Source organism: Laetiporus sulphureus (genome assembly GCF_001632365.1).
Source record: "Laetiporus sulphureus 93-53 unplaced genomic scaffold LAESUscaffold_3, whole genome shotgun sequence".
In the NCBI taxonomy this organism is placed as follows: Eukaryota; Fungi; Basidiomycota; class Agaricomycetes; order Polyporales; family Laetiporaceae; genus Laetiporus; species Laetiporus sulphureus.
This window is the reverse complement of record NW_024468512.1, coordinates 235,206-253,846: the sequence shown is the minus strand read 5'-3', so window position 1 is coordinate 253,846 and position 18,641 is coordinate 235,206. Positions and strand designations below refer to the sequence as shown.

Here is an 18,641-nt window from a genome sequence, read left to right as displayed (position 1 = left end):
GACGGTGACTTCAGCTGCCAGCTTGGGACAGAGTCACTCCGCTCAATGGAACCGTTAAAGACGTTTATTCTCTCTTTATAGCTTAAATTGGACCTTCCAGAGCATTCGCTCGCATAAACTTCATAGCGTACGAGATTCAGAGCAGAATTTCCTGACCGGATCTGTAGCTCGAGCAACAACATTTTCAGGTCCGTCATTTCTGCATGCAAACTCGAAAGGTAAATGTAGGCTCATTTGAGAACAGTGCCCTATTTCATTGTTTCAGAAGCAGCTTCACATTGACTGGAATCCAAACTCTCCATCCATTCGACGAGAAACGCTGATGTGATTCCACGAACTCTTGGAGTAACCTTGCTTTTCCCGGAGAGGTGACTTTGAACGGCGGCGCTAGCGGACTTACATGATCTCATCAGAAATACCAGGGCAATTGCGGCGCATCAGGCTCCCCTTTCACTTCACCTCGTCCTCTCCGCCTCCCCCACACCTGCAGTGTTCATTCATTGTGCGCTCCGCACAGTCCGAGGAGGCTTGTCTATGGGCTGGGGAGTCTGCATCCTCTTTCGCTCTGCGAGGGTTCAGCTGAATAGCTGCGCCACTCCATTTGTCTTTGCTCAAAACCGCTCGTCAGACGACATGTGAGCGGACGGCACAGCTGTTCTCGCGCCCCCCTCGTGTTGTCGTAAAGAACACGAGGCACTGTTTGTTCTGGCTTGGGATGGTGGGCTACTCACTCTTGCCTGTTTCGGAGTGGGCGATATGGCCCCCAGTGGCCACACTCAGAATCAGATATATACTGCGCAACCCTTGGCAACCGCACTTTGCACTTCTTCCCTAACCACAACAATGCTCTTCCGCAAGTCATCGCCCGCCTCCAAGGCATCCCCCAAATCTCCCGTGGCGGTCGAGCACGGAAGCAACACGTTCAACTCCTCCGCCATATACACCAAAATCAAACGTTCCGCCAGGGCCCTGTTCAAGAAACTCAGTCACCCTCGCTCATCTCAGACCTTCAATTCCATTACTCGATGCGCCGAAAACATTCAAGACATCATCGGAGAAGAATCTTCCTCCCAAAACGCGAAGTGGCAGATTGTGGCAAACTCAACCAATGTGGCTTCCGGCCCCCGAATCTCTTTCTCGGTTGGTCTTCACCTGTGGCAGAAGTCCAATAGCCTCTACACCCTCATCGACACGTTATCATCGCGTTCGACGCGTCTCGACCCATCAATCATGCCCATCAGAGACATTCCATCCACCCAAGATGGTATGCCACATTTCCGAACATCCACGTGTTCAACGCGCCCAGAGCTCTCTATCATCGCAAGTGTGGCCACCTCATTTATGAGTGATGTCTTACCGCCATGCCCACAACCATCGCCGGCTCTTTCGACGCGTTCAACATGCTCGGATACGTCGGGCGATTCTATCGTGATTGTCTCACACGAAGATGTTGGCATTTGCCGTCCCTCCTCACCGTCCGTTATGGTACCTGGTGCCCTGGCCTTGCCCTCATCGGAGCGCCTGGTCTCTGCTCAGGTCAATTCGCATGCAGCGGGTGGACGACCCAATGCTTGTCTACAACAGTCCGATGTCCCTTCACTTGAATTGCCCCTCATCCCGTCGCTAAGCAGTAACGATGGCACCTCTTCTGATGGCGAAAGTTCAACGACGCTTGCATCAGACGAGGGCGGTCCGTCACCTAAGGTATCCGTTGAGTATGTGTTCCCATGTCCAGTCGCCCAGCCCGATGAGTATGTCGCACCCTTCGAAGAACGGAATGATTATATCGACCGCGACGTTGGCCACGACGACGACGATCTGGTGTCCGACGACACTGACTCTCTTGATGGTAACGAGGATGCGTGTCTCGACGATGAAGGGCAGGCCGCCTGTGATCTGTTCCTCCGAAACGGGGATACCACCTACAAACTACTGACAACACTTGGAAATGGCGCATGTGGCCGTGTGGTGCTTGCGGAGACCGACGACGGACAACAGGTTGCCATCAAGGTCACTCCGAAGCTCAAGCAATACCGCTATGCATGTGGTCGCGATCTAATTTTGCATGAGAAGCGAGTTATGGAGACGGCAAATAATGTTGGAAGTCGCTACTTGATGCAATTAATAGCGTCGTGGGAAGATAAGAAGTTCATTTACTTCGTCATGGTAAGTTTCCGTCTTACTTCCCGCAAAGCCGCTGAAGGTGCAAGCGTTCGCGTTATATCAACAGAAGGCGTATCCTGGCTCGCTGAGATATCGGCTTGCGTCCGTGGCGTTGGATCCTATGGAAGCTAAGTTGCTCTGCGCGGAGATGGTAAGCCCATTAACATGTCGACATGAATCATTGAGCCGTGAAGTAACGAGATTGGCAGGCATATGCAGTCAAGGAGCTCCACGATAGCCGTACGATCCATCGTGATATCAAGCCGGACAACTTCTTGGTCGACGATGAGGGCCATCTAGTTCTAGGAGACTTTGGGTACTCGTACACGCCCAAGCCTCACTACAAGTTCGAAAAAGCCAAAACCTTCACATCCATTGGTACGCCCGGGTATGCGGCACCGGATGCTATTGTGTCTGGGTCTAAAGGCTACACCTACACCATCGACATTTTCAGTCTGGGGCTGGTCTTCCTAGAGGTGCTGGGGGGGTTGCAGATGCCATATTATCGTGCGCCTACCTTGCAGGCACAACTCGATGTGATGGACGCGAAGCATCTGGAATTGGACCTTGAGACTGTCATCGAAGATGCGCAGGCTAGGGATCTCGTGCTCAACGTACGTTCAATGTGCATTGGCCGCGAATGGCATGCTGATTCCTCCAAATTAGATGCTAAATACCGATTCTACTAAAAGATGCTCATCGAGTGCCGTTCTATGCCATCCCTTCTTCGACGACATAGATAAGGAAAAACTCGCCAATCGCGAGCTCTCTTGTGAGTCCTTGATCTATTGCTTGTTGCGCGGGAGCTGAGAGACTTTCTGCAGATCCGCGCAAGCCAGTCTTCTACAGTCTCCCCAAGCAGTCTGTCAAGTTGTCGTTCTCGACTTTCTATGGCGGTTTAGACTCCACCTACGACGATTATCACAAGGATGAAGACGGCCGGCTACTATATAACGATAACACCGCCCGACAACTCATCATTGGCGGTGATGACGATTTCAAGTTCCCCCGCTGAGCTCGATACATTACCAGTAGATTTTCGCTTACATTCCCATCTAGAGATTAGCTTACTGGATTTCTGCTTCATCTGTCATCAATGCATCGTACTCCGGCCTCTCGCAATGTTGTCCCACCATTATTTCAACCATGCACTTCTTTCATCGCGCTGTGTACAATCATATAGGTTTTGCGCTGCTTGTATTCACCAAGATCCCTCTGTACTCTATCAATACACACAACTGGAACGGAATGGAAGTCATTTCTTAGCGGAATATTCAAAGGCTGGACAACAGTTCAGGATGCAAACTAAGTACGTGATACGGAACGAGACAAACATCCATGTGGTAAGAACTCGATTGAGTTCTCCAACAATGCTACAAAATTGTTTGAAATAACGAACACAATCACAGTTCCAACTACCCATCTGCCAGTAGCGCTTTTGGCAACAGCTCCAGTAGAATCTCTCTGTTAATGCCGTCCGCATTTATGGAACGTGCCAACTCCACATGCTCCTCACGGCCCTGCATGCTCTTCGCGGCCTGGGGTTTGCGGGCGATACATGCTCTGTCCGTAGCTGTAGAAGGGTCAGGGATGCGCACCAACATTTCTGCTGTCCGCCCTTGGGGGACCCGGAATAAAGAGTCGCAGAAGACCAGAGAGTTGCCTGATAAGAGACTGGCAGGGACGAGAAAAGCAGCACTTTCAGCTACAAGAACCGCATTCGCATCTATGAACCAAAGCTCATCATGCCTCTTGGGTGAGCTCAGTCACGCCGCGGCTAGCCACAGCTTTCGTTCAACTTTCGGGATCAGCTTCGTACGCTCGTTTGCGCACTCGCTTAGCTTCTTCGTTCGTCACGTCTCGACAAGAGCGATAAAGTATATTATCGTTTGTTATGTGCTTGTTGGAGTTGTCACACTTACTTGTCGCTTGGTGATGCAGAGTGAGGTGAGATGACCGCCACATGCAGCCTGATAGGGATCATTGGTGTTAAGCAGTCGTGGGAAATTGATGCCTTTATAGATCTGCACGTCCCTCTAGCTGTGGCGGCGACATCACAGCTGGCACTCTAACTGCAGCACACTGTACAACGTTCTCTGGAAATTTGACTGTGCAGTCCCTGTCTGCTTGCTCGACACTCGCCTTTTACCCTCTTACTGGCCCAAGCGACTTTTGTTGAAGCCCGACACATAGTGCGCGTCTGTCAGTGCCATCCGCCATGCTGTACAATCTGCTACCGCATGCTCTCCAATACCTCGTCGCCTCATTGCTTCTGACGAAGCAGCCTGCCACCCCGCATTCCCTCGTGCTTGAGCTGCGTCATGAACATGGATTGTCGGACTCGGGTCGAGTGGTCTTCGCGGACATTGACCCCTCAAGGTCCTCTCTCCTTCCCGGCGAACGGACTGTCAACTCTCGGAACGTAAAGGCTCATCGTCCAGCATCTCATGAGTCATTCTCAAGCGCGCGCTTCAATAACTCAGCTTCTGTACTGTGGGACGAGGTTGATATCGAGGGCCCTGATACGCAGGACCGCGAGACGTTGCGCGCTCTCGCGAAGATGACTAACAATGCCTACTACGAGCCTATTGAGAAGTCGTGGTACGACCTAGGACCAGACTGGGACAATGTACGTGCGTTCTTCCGAGAGGAACTTTAACCCAAGTGACCATCGTTTCAGCAAAGCTACCCGTTTGGCTGGGAGCCAGACGCAGACGGTTTCCGAGGATACGTCTTTGCGACCCCTGACAACTCCACTGTCGTGATCTCCGTCAAGGGCACTTCTGCTGGATGGCTTGTCGGAGGCGGAGGTCCGACTACGCGGAAGGACAAGTTCAATGATAATCTTCTGTTCTCCTGCTGCTGTGCCCGGGTAGGGCCAACGTGGTCTCCTGTCTGCGACTGCTACGAGGGTGGGCACAAGTGCGACCAGGGATGTCTCGAGAAGAACATTGCGGAGGATAGCTTATTCTACTCTGTCGGCACGGTGAGCAAGATAATTCTCGTATACTCAGGGTGCCTACTAACGTGTCATGTAGAACTTGTACTATAATGTCACCTACATGTATCCGAACGCAAACATCTGGCTCGTTGGTAGGTTTCACACGCCTTCCCCATCTGGTGCCGTCGTTGACGTCTATCAATAGGCCATTCTCTAGGGGGCTCGCTTGCCTCTCTCGTCGGCCTGACGTTTGGCGTACCAGTGGTGGCCTTCGAGGCACCAGGTGAGAAACTGGCGGCACGGCGCCTCCATCTGCCCTTTCCGGTACGACCGATAACGTCCATCAATCTCGCCTGGCCTGATTGGTAGCATGCAGCCTTCCACGCAACATATCACACATGTTTATCACACCGCTGACCCCATCGCAATGGGTATCTGCAACGGGGTCTCTTCAAGCTGTGCTATTGCAGGATATGCCATGGAGACTCGGTAAATGGCCACGTTCATACTTTTTGTCTTCTTCACTCAGACTCGTGTTTCCCTTCAGATGCCATCTAGGGAACACGATCCTATACGATACCATCACGAAGCTGAAATGGTCCGCTGACATTCGCACTCACTCCATCCGCGTCATCGTCGACAAGCTTCTCGCCGAAGACTGGGACACCGGCGACGGAAATGGGGGAGAGATCAAAGCTGTGCCGGAACCGAAGGCGGAAGACGACTGCGTGGTACGGCTTCTGTTGATGTAACGGTGTGTGCGTTTGCTGAAGTTACTTCTGTAGGATTGCTTTGACTGGGAATTTGGGGATTATCGCAATGCCTCTGTCTCAACGTGTGGTCATTCTTTCGTATAGAATCTGCGGGCATTATTGGGTTGTACTGCACTGTACCATAGGACGTATCAGTCGCGCATGTTGTTCATATCGCAGGGTGGCCGGGTATTCGTTACTATCTATCATAGATACTATATATGCATGCGGCTTGTCTTGAACAGCATTAGAGTAATCTTTATGGTGCCATGCGTTGCCCAGTTCATTTCACAAGTGTCGTCTCCAGAGAATCAGTGGATCCTTATAGTACGGCAAAGTCAGTGATGCGAACTATCACATTCACGTGAACCGTGACTCAACGTGCATTTCGTTTGCTAAACAGAGGTCAATGAGGTTGGCGTGAACCCGTTCACGGGCACAGGGACTGCTTCTCGAGGCACGAATACAGATGCTCTTGTGCAGTGAATGGATTGAGATGTTCATCATTCAAGGCTAGCTGAAAATCAAGATATGGAAACCAACTACAAGGCAAGCCGGCCCTGAAAGTACAATCGCGTATGTTTTATCAAGACCATTGGCACGATCCATTCTGGCTAGTGCTCTCAATCTATATAACATACGCTCCATGTCCCAGATGATTCCTATACGTGGTGATACAAAGTCCCAATGCTATATCGTACAAGCAGAACAGAAGGAAAACAAGAAATGACAACCTGCCTACATGAAGATGCCACAGCAGTTCTGCACCCAGATACACCACTGTTCCCACAACCCGCGCCGACTGATCTCCAGCTCTTCCGCAGTCTTAATCACGCCACCATCGCGTTTGATCGTGATCGTGTATTCGCGCTCCGGCTCGCCCGGCCCCGGTATAGGGTACCACCACTTCAATGTCTGTCCGTCAACTTCCCATTTCCCTGCAGAAACATCGACAAGTAGTGAGAGTGATGCCGAACCATGCGGGAACAGCTTTGCGTAGGCTGACGAGGCGAGAGACGACGTCAATAGGTCGGCCGACGATGCGTTCCGCGACGAGTATGGACTTGGCTCCTTTGAGCAGACTCCATCCACGATGACTGTGGCAGGCGTCTCACAGCGCTCAGGATCATCTTGCGCGAAGCGAGCGACGAGCTTATCGCTTGCATAGTGGACGAGGGGCACGTATATCTCCGTCGCGAGTCCCGCTCCTTCTGCACGCGGCGCATCCTCCGGCCGGACGCGCACGGTGTACTTGAAGTCGGCCTTGGCGATGTCGAACTGAATATCCTTGGGCACGCCGACGGTTGCGACAGGGAACGGACGGCAGAATGCCTTGACTGCCCTCGCGCCGTCGGTCAAGAAGTCGTACGCATTGCTCCATCGAGAGTAGGACGTGACCTCTGCGCTCCCCTCAGCCATTTTGTCGGCAGTAGGATCTGTACCGACTGCGACCGTGGCGAGCGACAAAGTAGAGGTGGTCGCCGACTGCGCGACAGCCGCTGCACCCTTTTTCAACAACGCCGCTGATGACGCGTCCGACAGCTCCATCTTCGGTCCGCCGTTGGGGCGCAGATCGTCCGGGCTCCAGATGCTGAGGTCCTCCATATCCCATTGGTCGCCCCACATATGCGAGTTGTCCGGACAGTAATTCCAGACAGTATAACTCAGTGCATTGGGACCATCTGCCGCATTCAGACTCGCGTCCAGCGCCTTCTGCTGGCTTGAAAAGTCGCCTTTGTACTTCCCGCCATCCGTATATCCGTACGCCTTTTTGCCGTCCATATCGAACGGAACGCCGATCTCGCCGATGATCGTAGGGTAAGCACCCAGGATGGGCGCGTCGTCCTTGAGCATCCCCAGCTGCTCCTGTATGGACTTCCGTATCGCCGGCTCACCAATCTTCACTGCGGCAAGCGTGGACGAGTACTTGCCGCGCATCAGACCGAGGGCATCGGCGTTGATCCAGCTCCAGTGCCGCGTCACAAGGGTCAATCCATCATAGTAATGCGCGGCGTAGCAGCAGCGTCCGCGCAGGTACTCTTCCGCGATGGGCGGGGGCTGTGCGAACACGGGAGGTGAGACGAACATGATCGCCTCGGGATGCGACTGCCTGATCCGCGACGCGAACGCCTGCCAGTGCGGGAGCCAGTACTTCTCAATGAAGAATGCTGTGTGGTCCGGGTTCTCGCAGCTGAAATAGTCCGGCACGAGTATCTCCCCGGAGTCGACATCCCACACTCCGTGCAACGCCCACACACACGTCCCCAACTGCCAGCCAGGATCGCGCTTCCAGCCCCAGCGAGGATTCACGCCATCAGGCTCCGTCTCTGGGTCTATCCACGCCTTGACGCCTTTGGGATCCACGGTGACGGTACCGTCGCGCTGCGGCCCCATGTTGCCAAATTTGTAGTTGTCGAGTGTCTGTGCGCGGCCCATCCCGAGGCGCATTGACTGCGCAGGCGTTGGACACGTACCCTTCTTCAGCGTAGTCCCCTGCTTGGTCGGCACGGTGTTAAGGTCTCCATACCCGCAAAAGCCTTCGAAAGGCTCGTTTAGGCTGTCCCACCCAATCACGCATTCGTCTAGCAGATCGCCAGCGTCACGAAGGCGGTCTGCGAGGGCGCCAAGTGCTGCAATGTAATGCGACTGGAGATAATCCTGTATGTTCTGTCCGTCAATGATGCATTTGGGCGCGTAATCGCGGCCAGCGAAGAACAGCGTGAACAGCGTCTGGGAAGCGAGTCGCCCATAGTTTGTGCTCCAGATCATTGCAGGTAGCTTGATAGGAGCGGGATCTGAGGCAGTAGGATATTCACTATGAATGATTGCTGCCTGAGTTGCTGTGAAGTGGCGAGGATCGAATCCACAAGCGACCACAGTCCAATATGGTGCACCGGATCCTCCGGAGAATCGGGACCACTGTGTCAGAGACGTATGTCAGTAGCCATACACATATAAATAATGAAATATCGCACAATGTCCTGGTGAGGGTCAATGTAAACCTTGAATCCGTATTCTTTACACTTCCGCAAAACACGGACGGTGTAATCCATGAATTCATAATCGAGCTTTCCCCTGCTCATCATGAGTCACCATAGCAACACAGCGAATGTGCACTTACGGTCCGGCATGTTCCAGTGCTTCCCAGGTTACCACGTATCTCAACATGTTGTAGCCCCACCCCCTCAGACGCGCCAGGTGAATGTCGGCCGAACCGTCATCGACATTGAGAGGTCTCCCAGTGAAGTTTCCGCCGCCCTCTTCACCGGTCTCCCAAAAACCGTCAAGCTCTTGGGATGGCTGGCCAACCGGTGCCTTGGCTGCTCCCGACAAATTGACACCGCGTAGCAGCAGAGAACGTCCAGCGTTGTCAACAAAAAGGGCGTCGGTGGTATGAATAAAGTATCCCGGCGTGGGCTTTCCCGTCGCCGGCGACACAGTGGGTACTGGAGGCATGTTGGAAAAAACAGACAGTCAAGAGGAGGTAGAGAAACAGAGATGGAGGGAGGTGCACACCCTCTGGTAGAAGGCGACGCCACAAATGCCATTGGCAATGTATTTGCGCGCCACCGCGCCACTCATTACTTGTCCAATAGCGACTCTCCTAGATACGCGTGACTTTAGCTGCCCTCCGCGTGATCGCGTCCGAAATTGGACGCGTCTCCCCCAGGCACGTTGATTGGGTTTCGAGAGCAGACGGAGCAAGCAAATCAATCGCGCCCATCAGCTAGACAGCAAGATATGCTGCAGTGCAGATTATATCACTGATCCACACCAGGAAAGAGAAGGTTCAAAGGAAACATGCACAGTGATGCCGTAAATGAACGCAGGCGAGGCGAACACGTTGTTCGACGTGAGAAAGGGGGTTTCAGAAGGCGGCGCTATTCAGTGTGCTGCGCATAGATTCATTGAGTGTGCTGCGCAAAGTCACCCGGAACTAACTTCTGCGCTCTTTTGCCCCAGCGCATCGCAAACACAGCCTCCATGTCGATGCTCTCGTGTCCCGCGGAAATCTTGTTCGCCTGTACAGCGAGTTGATTTTCTCGGGTATGCGAAGATGTGGCTCACTTCGGATACTACTACGTTCAAATTGAGGAGATCGCAACAGTCGTCCGCTGCCGCATCTCAGCATGCGGGCATTGTGACGAGCAACGGTGATGCCAACTGTCCCTTATTGTTCTTGTAGTTGTTCCGAAAGAGGGACGCTTATATTCATTCTAAAGCGTCGGCATCTAATCGGCAGAAGGAAAACTGATCGGTCAATACAGCACCGTCTCAGCGCTGAGCGTCAAAGTTCCCTCCATTGTTGCTTCCAACCGCATTGTTCCCTTTCTCTTTTTCTCTTCAAATACCTCTCATCGACCCTCATCCCATCTCAAATAGGCATCCTCATCCATCCCCTGGCAATACACAGAACACACATAATTTCTCTACATTCATATCGTTATTCATATTTCCGCACAACATGCAAGCCATCCCATCCCATCGCATCCACTCCATCCACGGCTCCTTTAGCCCCGGCTATACGCATGTACGACCAGTATCGGCAGCGCAAGCATTGTCCTTCACATATCTGCCAAACGTCTCCGTCGCCTCGGCGCGCGGACGAGGATTCGCTCTTCCGATGAGCCCCGAACGTTCGGCATCGATACATGCGCCATCGTCGGGCTCTCGCTCTCGGGTCGTAGCGTATCATTATCCGCTGAGCACTCGCCGTGCTCCACCACCACCACCAGCACGCATCCCACGCACCACGATGACGAGCATTGAAGACCCATTCAACGACGAGTGCGTAGAACTCGTGAGCCCCCTACCTCGTGCGGCACAACCATCGTCCCCATCCCTGATCGCTTCCCGAACACGCTTGTCCCCCGCCACGATCCCTGAACCGTCGGTATCCGAGACAACCTCCAACATCGTCGCGTTATTGGACCCACCCACCTCACATGCCCCGATGTCTGTGCCTCCCGGCATCGAGCAGACTCCAGCGATTCAGCTCTTTGCAAGAGGCAGGCTGGTCGCCTGCGTACTACTGAGCCGCAACTGCGGACGACCACTGCGGAGACGGCCTGATACTGCTGGCACGGGTAGGGCGTACGTGAGGAGCTGTCTCTCGAAGATGGTCGAAGTCGAGGTGTAGTCATCGGCGTGTCGTGCAAAATCTCGGTTCATTTTCCATCATGATACAAATCTGCCTTGCATTTTGTCAATATCACCATATCCCATCACATCCAGCATTCTCCTCTCGGGTTTCGGCGCTTTTCTTCGCTTGCACGACGCTAGGTCTCGTTGTACGAGTACATGTAAAAATACGCGTAATCTTCATCGCATCCTTCATTTTGATGATGTATCATACAATGCTGCTCTCGTAACATAGCCCTATTCTCCGTTTATAATACATAGCAACTGGCGTTGTTGAACAGCTGCCTAGACGGTCGCGTCCCGTTGCGTTGCTCGGAAGGTCTACGCGTTTCGGCGCTAAAGTCCCGCGTGGCTTGCTCTGGTGACTGGTCTGCTGCCAGCAAAGTCAATTCCTCTCGCATGCAATTTCTCTGTGGCACATGCAATTTCTCTCATATGCACGGAGTGCGGATGCACGTATATAACTTGGGTGGCAAGCTTATGGCCAGAGTGGGGCTAAAATGCATCAATCTCCATTCAGTGAAGTCATCCGAAACTGAGGTCGTATGAGGACGTTGTGCAAATGCGAACACTCGAGTAAATCCGACTCGCCGTTGTCAACATGCATATCTTCCACAAGTTCCAGGTCAGCAGACCGTATTTTGACTGTCAACATTATATCGGATGGGACAACATATAATAGGCGATGTGGTACTTTATAGCGATCTGTGTCTGCTCATGTTACTCTCAGGTTGCAGATGGCCCATGATTCACAGTACTAGGTTCAATCGCTTGCAAGGAATCATTCCCTTAGCCGCATTACCAGCCCTATTGGTTCTCTGCCTCAGGGTGTACCGTCGGAGACACGGTCTTCGACCGCATAGTCATCGGGAAAATGCTTTCGATGCCCGTCAGAAAGCCTCCAATCGTTTTCCTTAAGGTACGCCAACTCCCATTCAGTTCACATATCAAAGTGTAGCTATAGCATTACCGCGCACACACTCAGTACAGCCTGGCATGAGCTGAATGATGGCGTCAAATGAACATGTAAAAGAGCGCGAGACACCATTTGCTGCCTCGATGGTTTTGCTGACTTATTCCTTTCATGAAGCGGGCGCCGTGCTCGTCGGGCATGAGCACATGGATCCTCATCATATGAGCATCGCTCGGGAACCCAGCGGCGGTAAGTCGGCTCACTCGTGTCAGCAGAAGGCATATACGGTATGTTACCCAACCTTTCACCATCGCGACACCTTTCTCACCGGTATGACCGGTATGATATAATTATATGCTCGTCTTGCTCCTGGACGGAACGGCCCTATTTAGGTACGAAAGGTGGCCTAGGGATGATTGAAATATATGCATCGTTCCATGACGGTCTCGGAGGCAGTACGGGGTATGTGCCATAAGGTACGTAGCAACTGGTAAACAGAAACATGAGTACGGTCATCGCAACAACACTCCGTCACCCTTCTGATCTGATGCGCCTCTTCTCCGTTGTCTTCGTCTGGCTAAATCTTCGCATCGCGTAGCAATCCACAGAACAAATATTTCGATCCCCGACAGTCTGTCCCCGTTCTATCACTCGATGCGGCGATCAGTGTTCAGCACGCTCACGGAGACTGACATGGACAGCAATTTATCCTGAACCAGCATGACCTCCAGACCAGGCCTCTAGTATTGCTCATGATTCCTCCAGACCGGATTTCGTCATGACGCAGCCTTCTTCTTCGTGTACCATAAGGTCAAACGTGTGACCATCTACAGCCGTGGGCGAGCTTTATATAGTCGAGCGGGCTGCTCAAACACTGATGCGATTCGACCACCTCAAGCACTCGGCCTGCAGAAGGCCTCATGGCGATGCTCTTCACAGCTACGCTCGCGCTTTCTGCACTCTTTCCCAGCGGACTCTACGCAGGCAATCTGCTGGCAAGCGACACGGTCTCCGTCTGCGAGGAGATTGCGTCCGCCATTTCGTCTGCATCTGCGGTCTACTATCCCCGTATGCTTTGTTGCTTTCCGTTCGTATTGCTTCATCACTCACCTATTTGGCCCAGTCCAACTCGAATACATCGCGGATAATTTCCACTGGGCCTCTTCGAGCTCTCAGAATTCTACGTGCAGCGTAGAACCCGGCACGGCTGAAGATGTTGGCACAATAGTGAGATCTCACCATGGGTGTCTGACATTTGAGCAAGGCTAATATCTGCTCATCCAGCTGCAGATCTTGGGCGAGGCGCAGACTGCGTTCGGGGTATGCATGCAGCTCAATGCATGACAATAAACGGTTATATAAATGTCATCTTAGGTGAAGGGCGCGGGTCATGCTTCCAATCCCGGATTTTCGTCCACAGCTGGTGTCGAGATTGCGCTAACGCGCTTTAACGAGACCGTGTACGATTCTGCAACCGGAACGGCGACCATCGGAGCGGGCATGATCTGGGACGACGTGTACAGTGCCCTTGAGGCATACGGGGTCAACGTGGTGGGTGGACGAGTGAGCGGAGTTGGAGTCGCGGGATTCATCCTCGGAGGAGGCAAGTGATGCTATGTCTTTGATCTACGATCGCTGATCACGACGACATCAGGCTACTCTTACTTGTCGAACCAGTATGGTCTGACGATCGATACCGTCACGGCGTTCGAGCTAGTGCTGCCAAATGGCACCGTCACTAACGTCACCTCTGCTTCTTACCCTGACCTATTCTTTGCGCTGAAGGTGAGAACTGACCGTATGATATGGCGCCTCCACGTACTCACGAATGTTGAAGGGTGGCTTCAATAACTATGTTGGTATCCTCATCTTCTTTTCGGCCATTCACTAATCGAACCTAAAAGGGGATCGTAACGCGATTCACGCTGGAGGCTTTCACTCAAGGCGAAGTGTGGGTGTGTATAATTAGCTTCTCAGTATAACGAACATTTCTGAATATTTGTTTTAGGGAGGGTTTATGCTCGCAGTCGGCGAGGCCGAAGCCATCGCAGAAGCCACTGCCAATTTCTATGCCAACGTCACCGATCCGAAGGCTGCCATCATAACGTCATTTAACTACGACCTCGGTATTGTGCGTGAGCGATTTTTCGCTCCGAGCTGCTCACAGTCGTTCATGGTTGGCAGCAGTACGTCCAAGAAGTCAGCATGTTTTACGATGCACCAACTCCGCCGGACGGTATATTCGATGACTTCCTGGCCATTCCGTTCACGGTACAGGACATCGAAACCCGCTCGTTCTTGTCAGTAGTGCTCGCGACCCCGGATGACACCACGGAGACATATCGGTGAGTGACTACTTCGTCTGTCGACTCATCTTCTCATGAGGTGAACATTTAGAGGATTTTTCAACACAGTGTCTCTGTGGAATGTTACACTGCCGATCCTCAGCTACATCATGAATGAGACGACGGTATGTTAGCGCCGACTTGCTCGCAGGATATCCTGACGTTTTATCGCATAGTTCTGGTATGGGGAGTTGTCAAGCGAAGTCCCAGGCCTCTTCATCAGCTACGACGTAGAGCCCTTCTTGCCTAGTGTGTTCTCTCATGGCACCGTATCAGCCTGGCCACCCAGTCGGGCCGAAGGCCTGCTTCCCTTGAACATCTACTACGCGTGGTGGGACTCCTCGTCCGACTCCTTGATCAACGACGCAATGCAGGAAAGCGCCAACTACCTCACGCAGATGGCCGTCGCTGAAGGTCAAGAGGTCGCGGATGTCTCGTTATATCCGAATTACGCCATTTACGACACGTCTGTCTCTCGGATATACGGCGACAACCTCGCTCGTCTGCAGTCCATTAAAGCCGAATACGACTCAGAAGACGTTATGGGGTTGGCAGGTGGATGGAAGATCACAGCGTGATCAGGAGCATCGGGAGAGGCGCTGAGCGAGATCCTCCAAGACAGATTTTGAATCACTGGTAGCGATATTGATATTCAGCAGTGGCGACCGGCAAATCTGCTTGTCGAGCTGTATGCGAGAAGCGACCTTGCAAACGGACATCATACTGCTCGCGCAAGGTGCATCAGAACCTGAAACATATGAGAGAGCGATGGCAGTCCCTCATTGGGCCTCTGTGAAGAATACAACGGTAGCGGTGATGTCGCCTCTAGATGGTGCTCCATGAGTACGCTGACGGCCGAGAAACTCGGAGACGGCGTACAAGCGTGTATGCGAGCTGGAAGCTTTCATACTGAAACGGGCGGTAGCCGGATCACAATTAGCTCCACTGGCAAGTGCATTCCTGAGCAAATGTGTGGCAGCATTATGGTCAACATTGACAAATTGCTTTTGAGCACCCGCTTGACGGTAGCGTACTGAAGCGTCCTCGGTATCACCGTCAAAATTCACGGGAGGTTCCTGCGAGGCAATTGGTTGGGACTTCACACTCGGGGACGATGCGCTCTCCGTAACCCCTCCGCTTTGCTTCTTCAACCAAATACCAACCAGCCCCACCACCTCTTCATTCGTTAAGCATTCCCACAACCCTTCAGTTCCGAGAATCAGGAAGTCACCCGGCTTCACTTCGAAAGAAGTAACCTCCGGCTCTGCTGTCAAATAGGGCGGCGTCTTCACGTTCTCGAGAGGCGTGGGCTCCAAATATGACCGTTTCAGCCGCCGTTGGGTGTCCAAATCCCACTTGTACCTCCCATCGCCAAAGGCGCGCGACGGACTCATGCCGAGGACGCGGCCATTCATCACGACGGCCTCTCCCGGATGGCGGGCATTGAGTCGGTACTCCTCCGCTAGATTGTGCCCATTCTGCTCTACGGAGAGGGCGTGCGCCTCGTAGATGATATCGCCATTCTTTGTCTTAGCGCGGCGACCCAGAACGGCGCGCGAGTCCCCCGTCAGCGCGGTGTGCAGTACGTAGCTGTGCGAGTCGTAGAATGCGAGGCAAGATCCTGCGTGGGCAGGTCCGAGCAGGTTAGAAACCACAGAAGGGCTGTTTGACAGGAGCGCTCGCTGGGCAGCCCAGTGGACGATGTCGTGGTCCAGTCGCTTGAACGTGTCTTTGATCGTTCGCTCGATTTCTGCGGAAGATGGCTGCGGTACCTGCGATTTTAACGCTGTCGGGTCTTCGGCGGCATTTGAGTATAGATCGGCCAGTGCGCCGGTCGTGGCGAGAATGAGGTTGTCATGGAGGAATGCAATGGTGTCTGGTCCGTTGTGCCCGTCGAATACCGCGAAGAAAGACCAGTGTCCGGAGGGAACTGGGAGGATCGCTTCGGCATGCTCGTTTTCGGACGGCTTGTTGCTGCAGGTCGCCAAATTAGATTCTACATGGTACAGGCTTGAACACCATCGACACGTACCTTACAAACTGCACAGTGTCGTATCGGTAGATCCCTGTACCTTCATCCGGATAGAATGTCTGTAACGACTCGTCATCGCTCTCCGAGGAGGAATAGTTCACGGAACTTTCGAGATGCGCATATGAAATTGTCCGGGACCGAGCGGATGGGGACGGCTTTTTGCTGGGAACTCCTTCCGAGCTGTCCAGATGAATCGCTTTGGACCCGACAAACGTCACGGAAAGTACTGCGCCCCAAACACTCATCAGAGTCAATCCGCTAGCTTGCCGTGCGCTGAGCCTGGGCGGAGCCCTGACATAGCGCCTCGTACGAGAGAAATGGAATCGTCGTGTTAGCAGCCTCGCAAACATATTTGTGTCCTACGATTGGAGCAATCGTGCATGTCCAATGTCAATCACCTTGAGCTCGAATGGACTGCTCAAGGTTGAAGGGAGTTTGCTCAAGAGCGCTAGCGCGCGGTGGCGTTGAGTTTCATGACTTCGCTTAGTAGTATTGCATCACCCTCAAGCAATTTTCACGGCGGACGGTGGTATGATCGGAGCAGTTGGTGCTCGGATCCAGGCGAGCTCTAGTCTCGACAGCGCCAGCCTGGATCACTCGATCTGGGGAATGGGGTGCACCGCTGATGCCCCAACATATCATACCTGAAATATATTTGTTGCGTCGCTGCCTTCTCTTCGAGCTCTCCCACCTCAGAGACGTCGCCGGTCCGAGTCTGCCTGCCATGGGAGAAGCCAAGTTTAGCCAGGAACCTATCGACTTGAACATCCCCGACAACTATGTCGCGTGGACGCTCAAGCACCAGAAACCTCTCCCGCCGATCACTTGGTCGAATTGGTGGAAGGAACTGAACACCTTGTCTGTGGCCATCCTCATTCTAGTTCCCGTCATCTCGATCTATGGGGTCCTCAACGTGCCGCTTTGCTGGCAGACAGCTGTCTGGAGCTTTCTCTATTATTTCATCACTGGCATCGGTGAGTGCCCAAGCCTCATGCCACTATCCTTCCAAGCTCACCGATAACGCGACAGGTATAACCGCAGGATACCATCGACTCTGGGCGCATCGCTCGTACAACGCCGCGAGACCGTTGGAGTATTTCCTCGCGATGGCTGGCACTGGTGCGGTCCAGGGGTCGATCCGCTGGTGGTCCCGTGGACATCGCGCGCACCACCGCTACACCGATACCGATCTTGACCCGTACGATGCGCGCAGAGGGTTCTGGTACTCCCACATCGGTTGGATGATCTTTAAGCCACGCATCAAGCCCGGTGTCGCGGACGTCAGCGACCTGAGCAAGAGCCACGTCGTGCGGTGGCAGCATCGCTGGTACCTCCAGTTGATCATCGGGATGGGTTTCATCTTACCTACGGTGGTCGCCGGGTTGGGATGGGGTGACTGGAGGGGTGGCTTCTTCTATGCAGGAGCTGCACGGCTGTGCGTCGTCCACCATGTTAGTGCTTCCCGACTTCGATATTACTCACTTTGCTAACGCTGCCACAACGTAGTCGACCTTCTGCGTGAACTCACTCGCGCACTGGATCGGTGAGACGCCCTTCGACGACAAGCACACCCCCAAGGATTCCTTCATTACGGCTCTTGTTACCGTCGGCGAAGGGTACCACAACTTCCATCACCAGTTCCCCGTGGACTACCGGAATGCGATCAAGTGGTACCAATACGACCCGACAAAGTGGTTCATCTGGGCATGCTCGAAACTAGGCCTTGCACGCCAACTCAAGACTTTCCCCGATAACGAAGTGCGCAAGGGCCAGCTAACCATGCAGCTCAAGCGCCTGAGGGAGACGCAAGAAAGTTTGAAGTTCGCTCCTGATCCGAACGAACTGCCTGTGATCAGTTGGGAGAGCTGTAAGTCATAATCCATAGTACGTTCCGAAGCGGAGCTGACGATTGCATACAGTCCAGGAGCAGTCCGCCAAGCGAGCCCTTGTCCTGATTGCTGGCTTTATTCACGACGTATCTTCATTCATTGATGAGCATCCTGGAGGCCGACACCTTATTGCCAAGCACATTGGGAAGGATGCGACCACTGCATTCTTCGGCGGTGTGTACGATCACTCGAATGCTGCGCACAACGTACGTTTTGTGCTACCAGAGTCGAAGATTGATCACGAGCTAAAGATATCCTTGTGCAGTGGCTCTCGATGATGCGCGTCGGTGTATTGAGTGGCGGCATGCAGCACGGCCTCGACGACAAAAGCGTACCACCGTCACAGCGCCTGCGGATTGCGCGGTACAGCGAGCTATGCTTGAACTCGGCATCTACGAGTTGGTCGGAAGACGAAGGTATCCTTGGTTGACTAGCTAGTCTCGAAAGCAGTTGTAAAAATAGTG

The 18,641-nt window shown here is 53.2% G+C and overlaps 7 protein-coding genes across 7 annotated transcripts; 5 read left to right on the top strand and 2 right to left on the bottom strand.

The window, feature by feature from the left end:
- The first annotated feature begins 573 nt into the window (after positions 1-573).
- Positions 574-3,439, top strand: LAESUDRAFT_746996 (kinase-like protein). The gene is made up of 5 exons (XM_040911450.1): positions 574-2,166; positions 2,231-2,314; positions 2,373-2,777; positions 2,830-2,935; positions 2,988-3,439. Exons 1-5 carry the CDS (start codon positions 757-759, stop codon positions 3,176-3,178), a joined length of 2,196 nt encoding a protein of 731 aa, XP_040768925.1. The 5' UTR covers positions 574-756; the 3' UTR covers positions 3,179-3,439.
- A 771-nt stretch (positions 3,440-4,210) lies between these two features.
- LAESUDRAFT_720380 (alpha/beta-hydrolase) lies at positions 4,211-6,182 on the top strand. The gene is made up of 7 exons (XM_040907803.1): positions 4,211-4,792; positions 4,844-5,149; positions 5,202-5,256; positions 5,310-5,428; positions 5,481-5,593; positions 5,652-5,835; positions 5,890-6,182. Exons 1-7 carry the CDS (start codon positions 4,382-4,384, stop codon positions 5,959-5,961), a joined length of 1,260 nt encoding a protein of 419 aa, XP_040768924.1. The 5' UTR covers positions 4,211-4,381; the 3' UTR covers positions 5,962-6,182.
- A 153-nt stretch (positions 6,183-6,335) lies between these two features.
- Positions 6,336-9,399, bottom strand: LAESUDRAFT_746994 (glycoside hydrolase family 5 protein). The gene is made up of 3 exons (XM_040911449.1): positions 8,978-9,399; positions 8,832-8,931; positions 6,336-8,775 (listed from the first exon to the last, which is right to left on the bottom strand). Exons 1-3 carry the CDS (start codon positions 9,310-9,312, stop codon positions 6,595-6,597), a joined length of 2,616 nt encoding a protein of 871 aa, XP_040768923.1. The 5' UTR covers positions 9,313-9,399; the 3' UTR covers positions 6,336-6,594.
- Positions 9,400-9,841: 442 nt separating this feature from the next.
- On the top strand, positions 9,842-11,300 carry LAESUDRAFT_720378 (uncharacterized protein). Its single transcript, XM_040907802.1, has one exon. It carries the CDS (start codon positions 10,322-10,324, stop codon positions 10,994-10,996), a length of 675 nt encoding a protein of 224 aa, XP_040768922.1. The 5' UTR covers positions 9,842-10,321; the 3' UTR covers positions 10,997-11,300.
- Positions 11,301-12,831: 1,531 nt separating this feature from the next.
- LAESUDRAFT_734116 (FAD-binding domain-containing protein) lies at positions 12,832-14,834 on the top strand (the record flags this gene model as incomplete). The annotated part of the gene is made up of 11 exons (XM_040910484.1): positions 12,832-12,979; positions 13,035-13,138; positions 13,196-13,231; positions 13,286-13,514; positions 13,566-13,696; positions 13,749-13,766; positions 13,816-13,887; positions 13,920-14,042; positions 14,099-14,256; positions 14,309-14,381; positions 14,433-14,834. 11 exons carry the CDS (start codon positions 12,832-12,834, stop codon positions 14,832-14,834), a joined length of 1,494 nt encoding a protein of 497 aa, XP_040768921.1.
- A 165-nt stretch (positions 14,835-14,999) lies between these two features.
- Positions 15,000-16,727, bottom strand: LAESUDRAFT_720374 (protein serine/threonine phosphatase 2C). Its single transcript, XM_040907801.1, has 3 exons — positions 16,289-16,727; positions 15,136-16,230; positions 15,000-15,081 (listed from the first exon to the last, which is right to left on the bottom strand). The coding sequence occupies exons 1-3, from the start codon at positions 16,636-16,638 to the stop codon at positions 15,036-15,038; spliced, it is 1,491 nt and encodes a 496-aa protein (XP_040768920.1). The 5' UTR covers positions 16,639-16,727; the 3' UTR covers positions 15,000-15,035.
- A 285-nt stretch (positions 16,728-17,012) lies between these two features.
- Positions 17,013-18,607, top strand: LAESUDRAFT_642216 (delta9-fatty acid desaturase; the record flags this gene model as incomplete). The annotated part of the gene is made up of 5 exons (XM_040903720.1): positions 17,013-17,262; positions 17,318-17,739; positions 17,795-18,155; positions 18,208-18,383; positions 18,443-18,607. 5 exons carry the CDS (start codon positions 17,013-17,015, stop codon positions 18,605-18,607), a joined length of 1,374 nt encoding a protein of 457 aa, XP_040768919.1.
- Positions 18,608-18,641: the final 34 nt, after the last annotated feature.

What these genes read in the sequence shown, in the direction of transcription:
- LAESUDRAFT_720380 (XM_040907803.1), top strand. Translation starts at nt 4,382, where the DNA reads ATGCTGTACAATCTGCTACCGCATGCTCTCCAATACCTCGTCGCCTCA. An exon ending in TAGGACCAGACTGGGACAAT is followed by an intron (nt 4,793 to 4,843) that starts GTACGTGCGTTC and finishes CCATCGTTTCAG; the next exon opens with CAAAGCTACCCGTTTGGCTG. An exon ending in AGGCGGAAGACGACTGCGTG is followed by an intron (nt 5,836 to 5,889) that starts GTACGGCTTCTG and finishes TTACTTCTGTAG; the next exon opens with GATTGCTTTGACTGGGAATT.
- LAESUDRAFT_720378 (XM_040907802.1), top strand. Translation starts at nt 10,322, where the DNA reads ATGCAAGCCATCCCATCCCATCGCATCCACTCCATCCACGGCTCCTTT.
- LAESUDRAFT_746994 (XM_040911449.1), bottom strand. Translation starts at nt 9,312, where the DNA reads ATGCCTCCAGTACCCACTGTGTCGCCGGCGACGGGAAAGCCCACGCCG. An exon ending in GCACTGGAACATGCCGGACC is followed by an intron (nt 8,932 to 8,977) that starts GTAAGTGCACAT and finishes CATGATGAGCAG; the next exon opens with GGGAAAGCTCGATTATGAAT. An exon ending in TTGACCCTCACCAGGACATT is followed by an intron (nt 8,776 to 8,831) that starts GTGCGATATTTC and finishes TCTCTGACACAG; the next exon opens with TGGTCCCGATTCTCCGGAGG.
- LAESUDRAFT_720374 (XM_040907801.1), bottom strand. Translation starts at nt 16,638, where the DNA reads ATGTTTGCGAGGCTGCTAACACGACGATTCCATTTCTCTCGTACGAGG. An exon ending in GACACTGTGCAGTTTGTAAG is followed by an intron (nt 16,231 to 16,288) that starts GTACGTGTCGAT and finishes GGCGACCTGCAG; the next exon opens with CAACAAGCCGTCCGAAAACG. An exon ending in TCCAGCTCGCATACACGCTT is followed by an intron (nt 15,082 to 15,135) that starts GTACGCCGTCTC and finishes AGCACCATCTAG; the next exon opens with AGGCGACATCACCGCTACCG.
- LAESUDRAFT_746996 (XM_040911450.1), top strand. Translation starts at nt 757, where the DNA reads ATGGCCCCCAGTGGCCACACTCAGAATCAGATATATACTGCGCAACCC. An exon ending in AGTTGCTCTGCGCGGAGATG is followed by an intron (nt 2,315 to 2,372) that starts GTAAGCCCATTA and finishes CGAGATTGGCAG; the next exon opens with GCATATGCAGTCAAGGAGCT. An exon ending in CTAGGGATCTCGTGCTCAAC is followed by an intron (nt 2,778 to 2,829) that starts GTACGTTCAATG and finishes CCTCCAAATTAG; the next exon opens with ATGCTAAATACCGATTCTAC.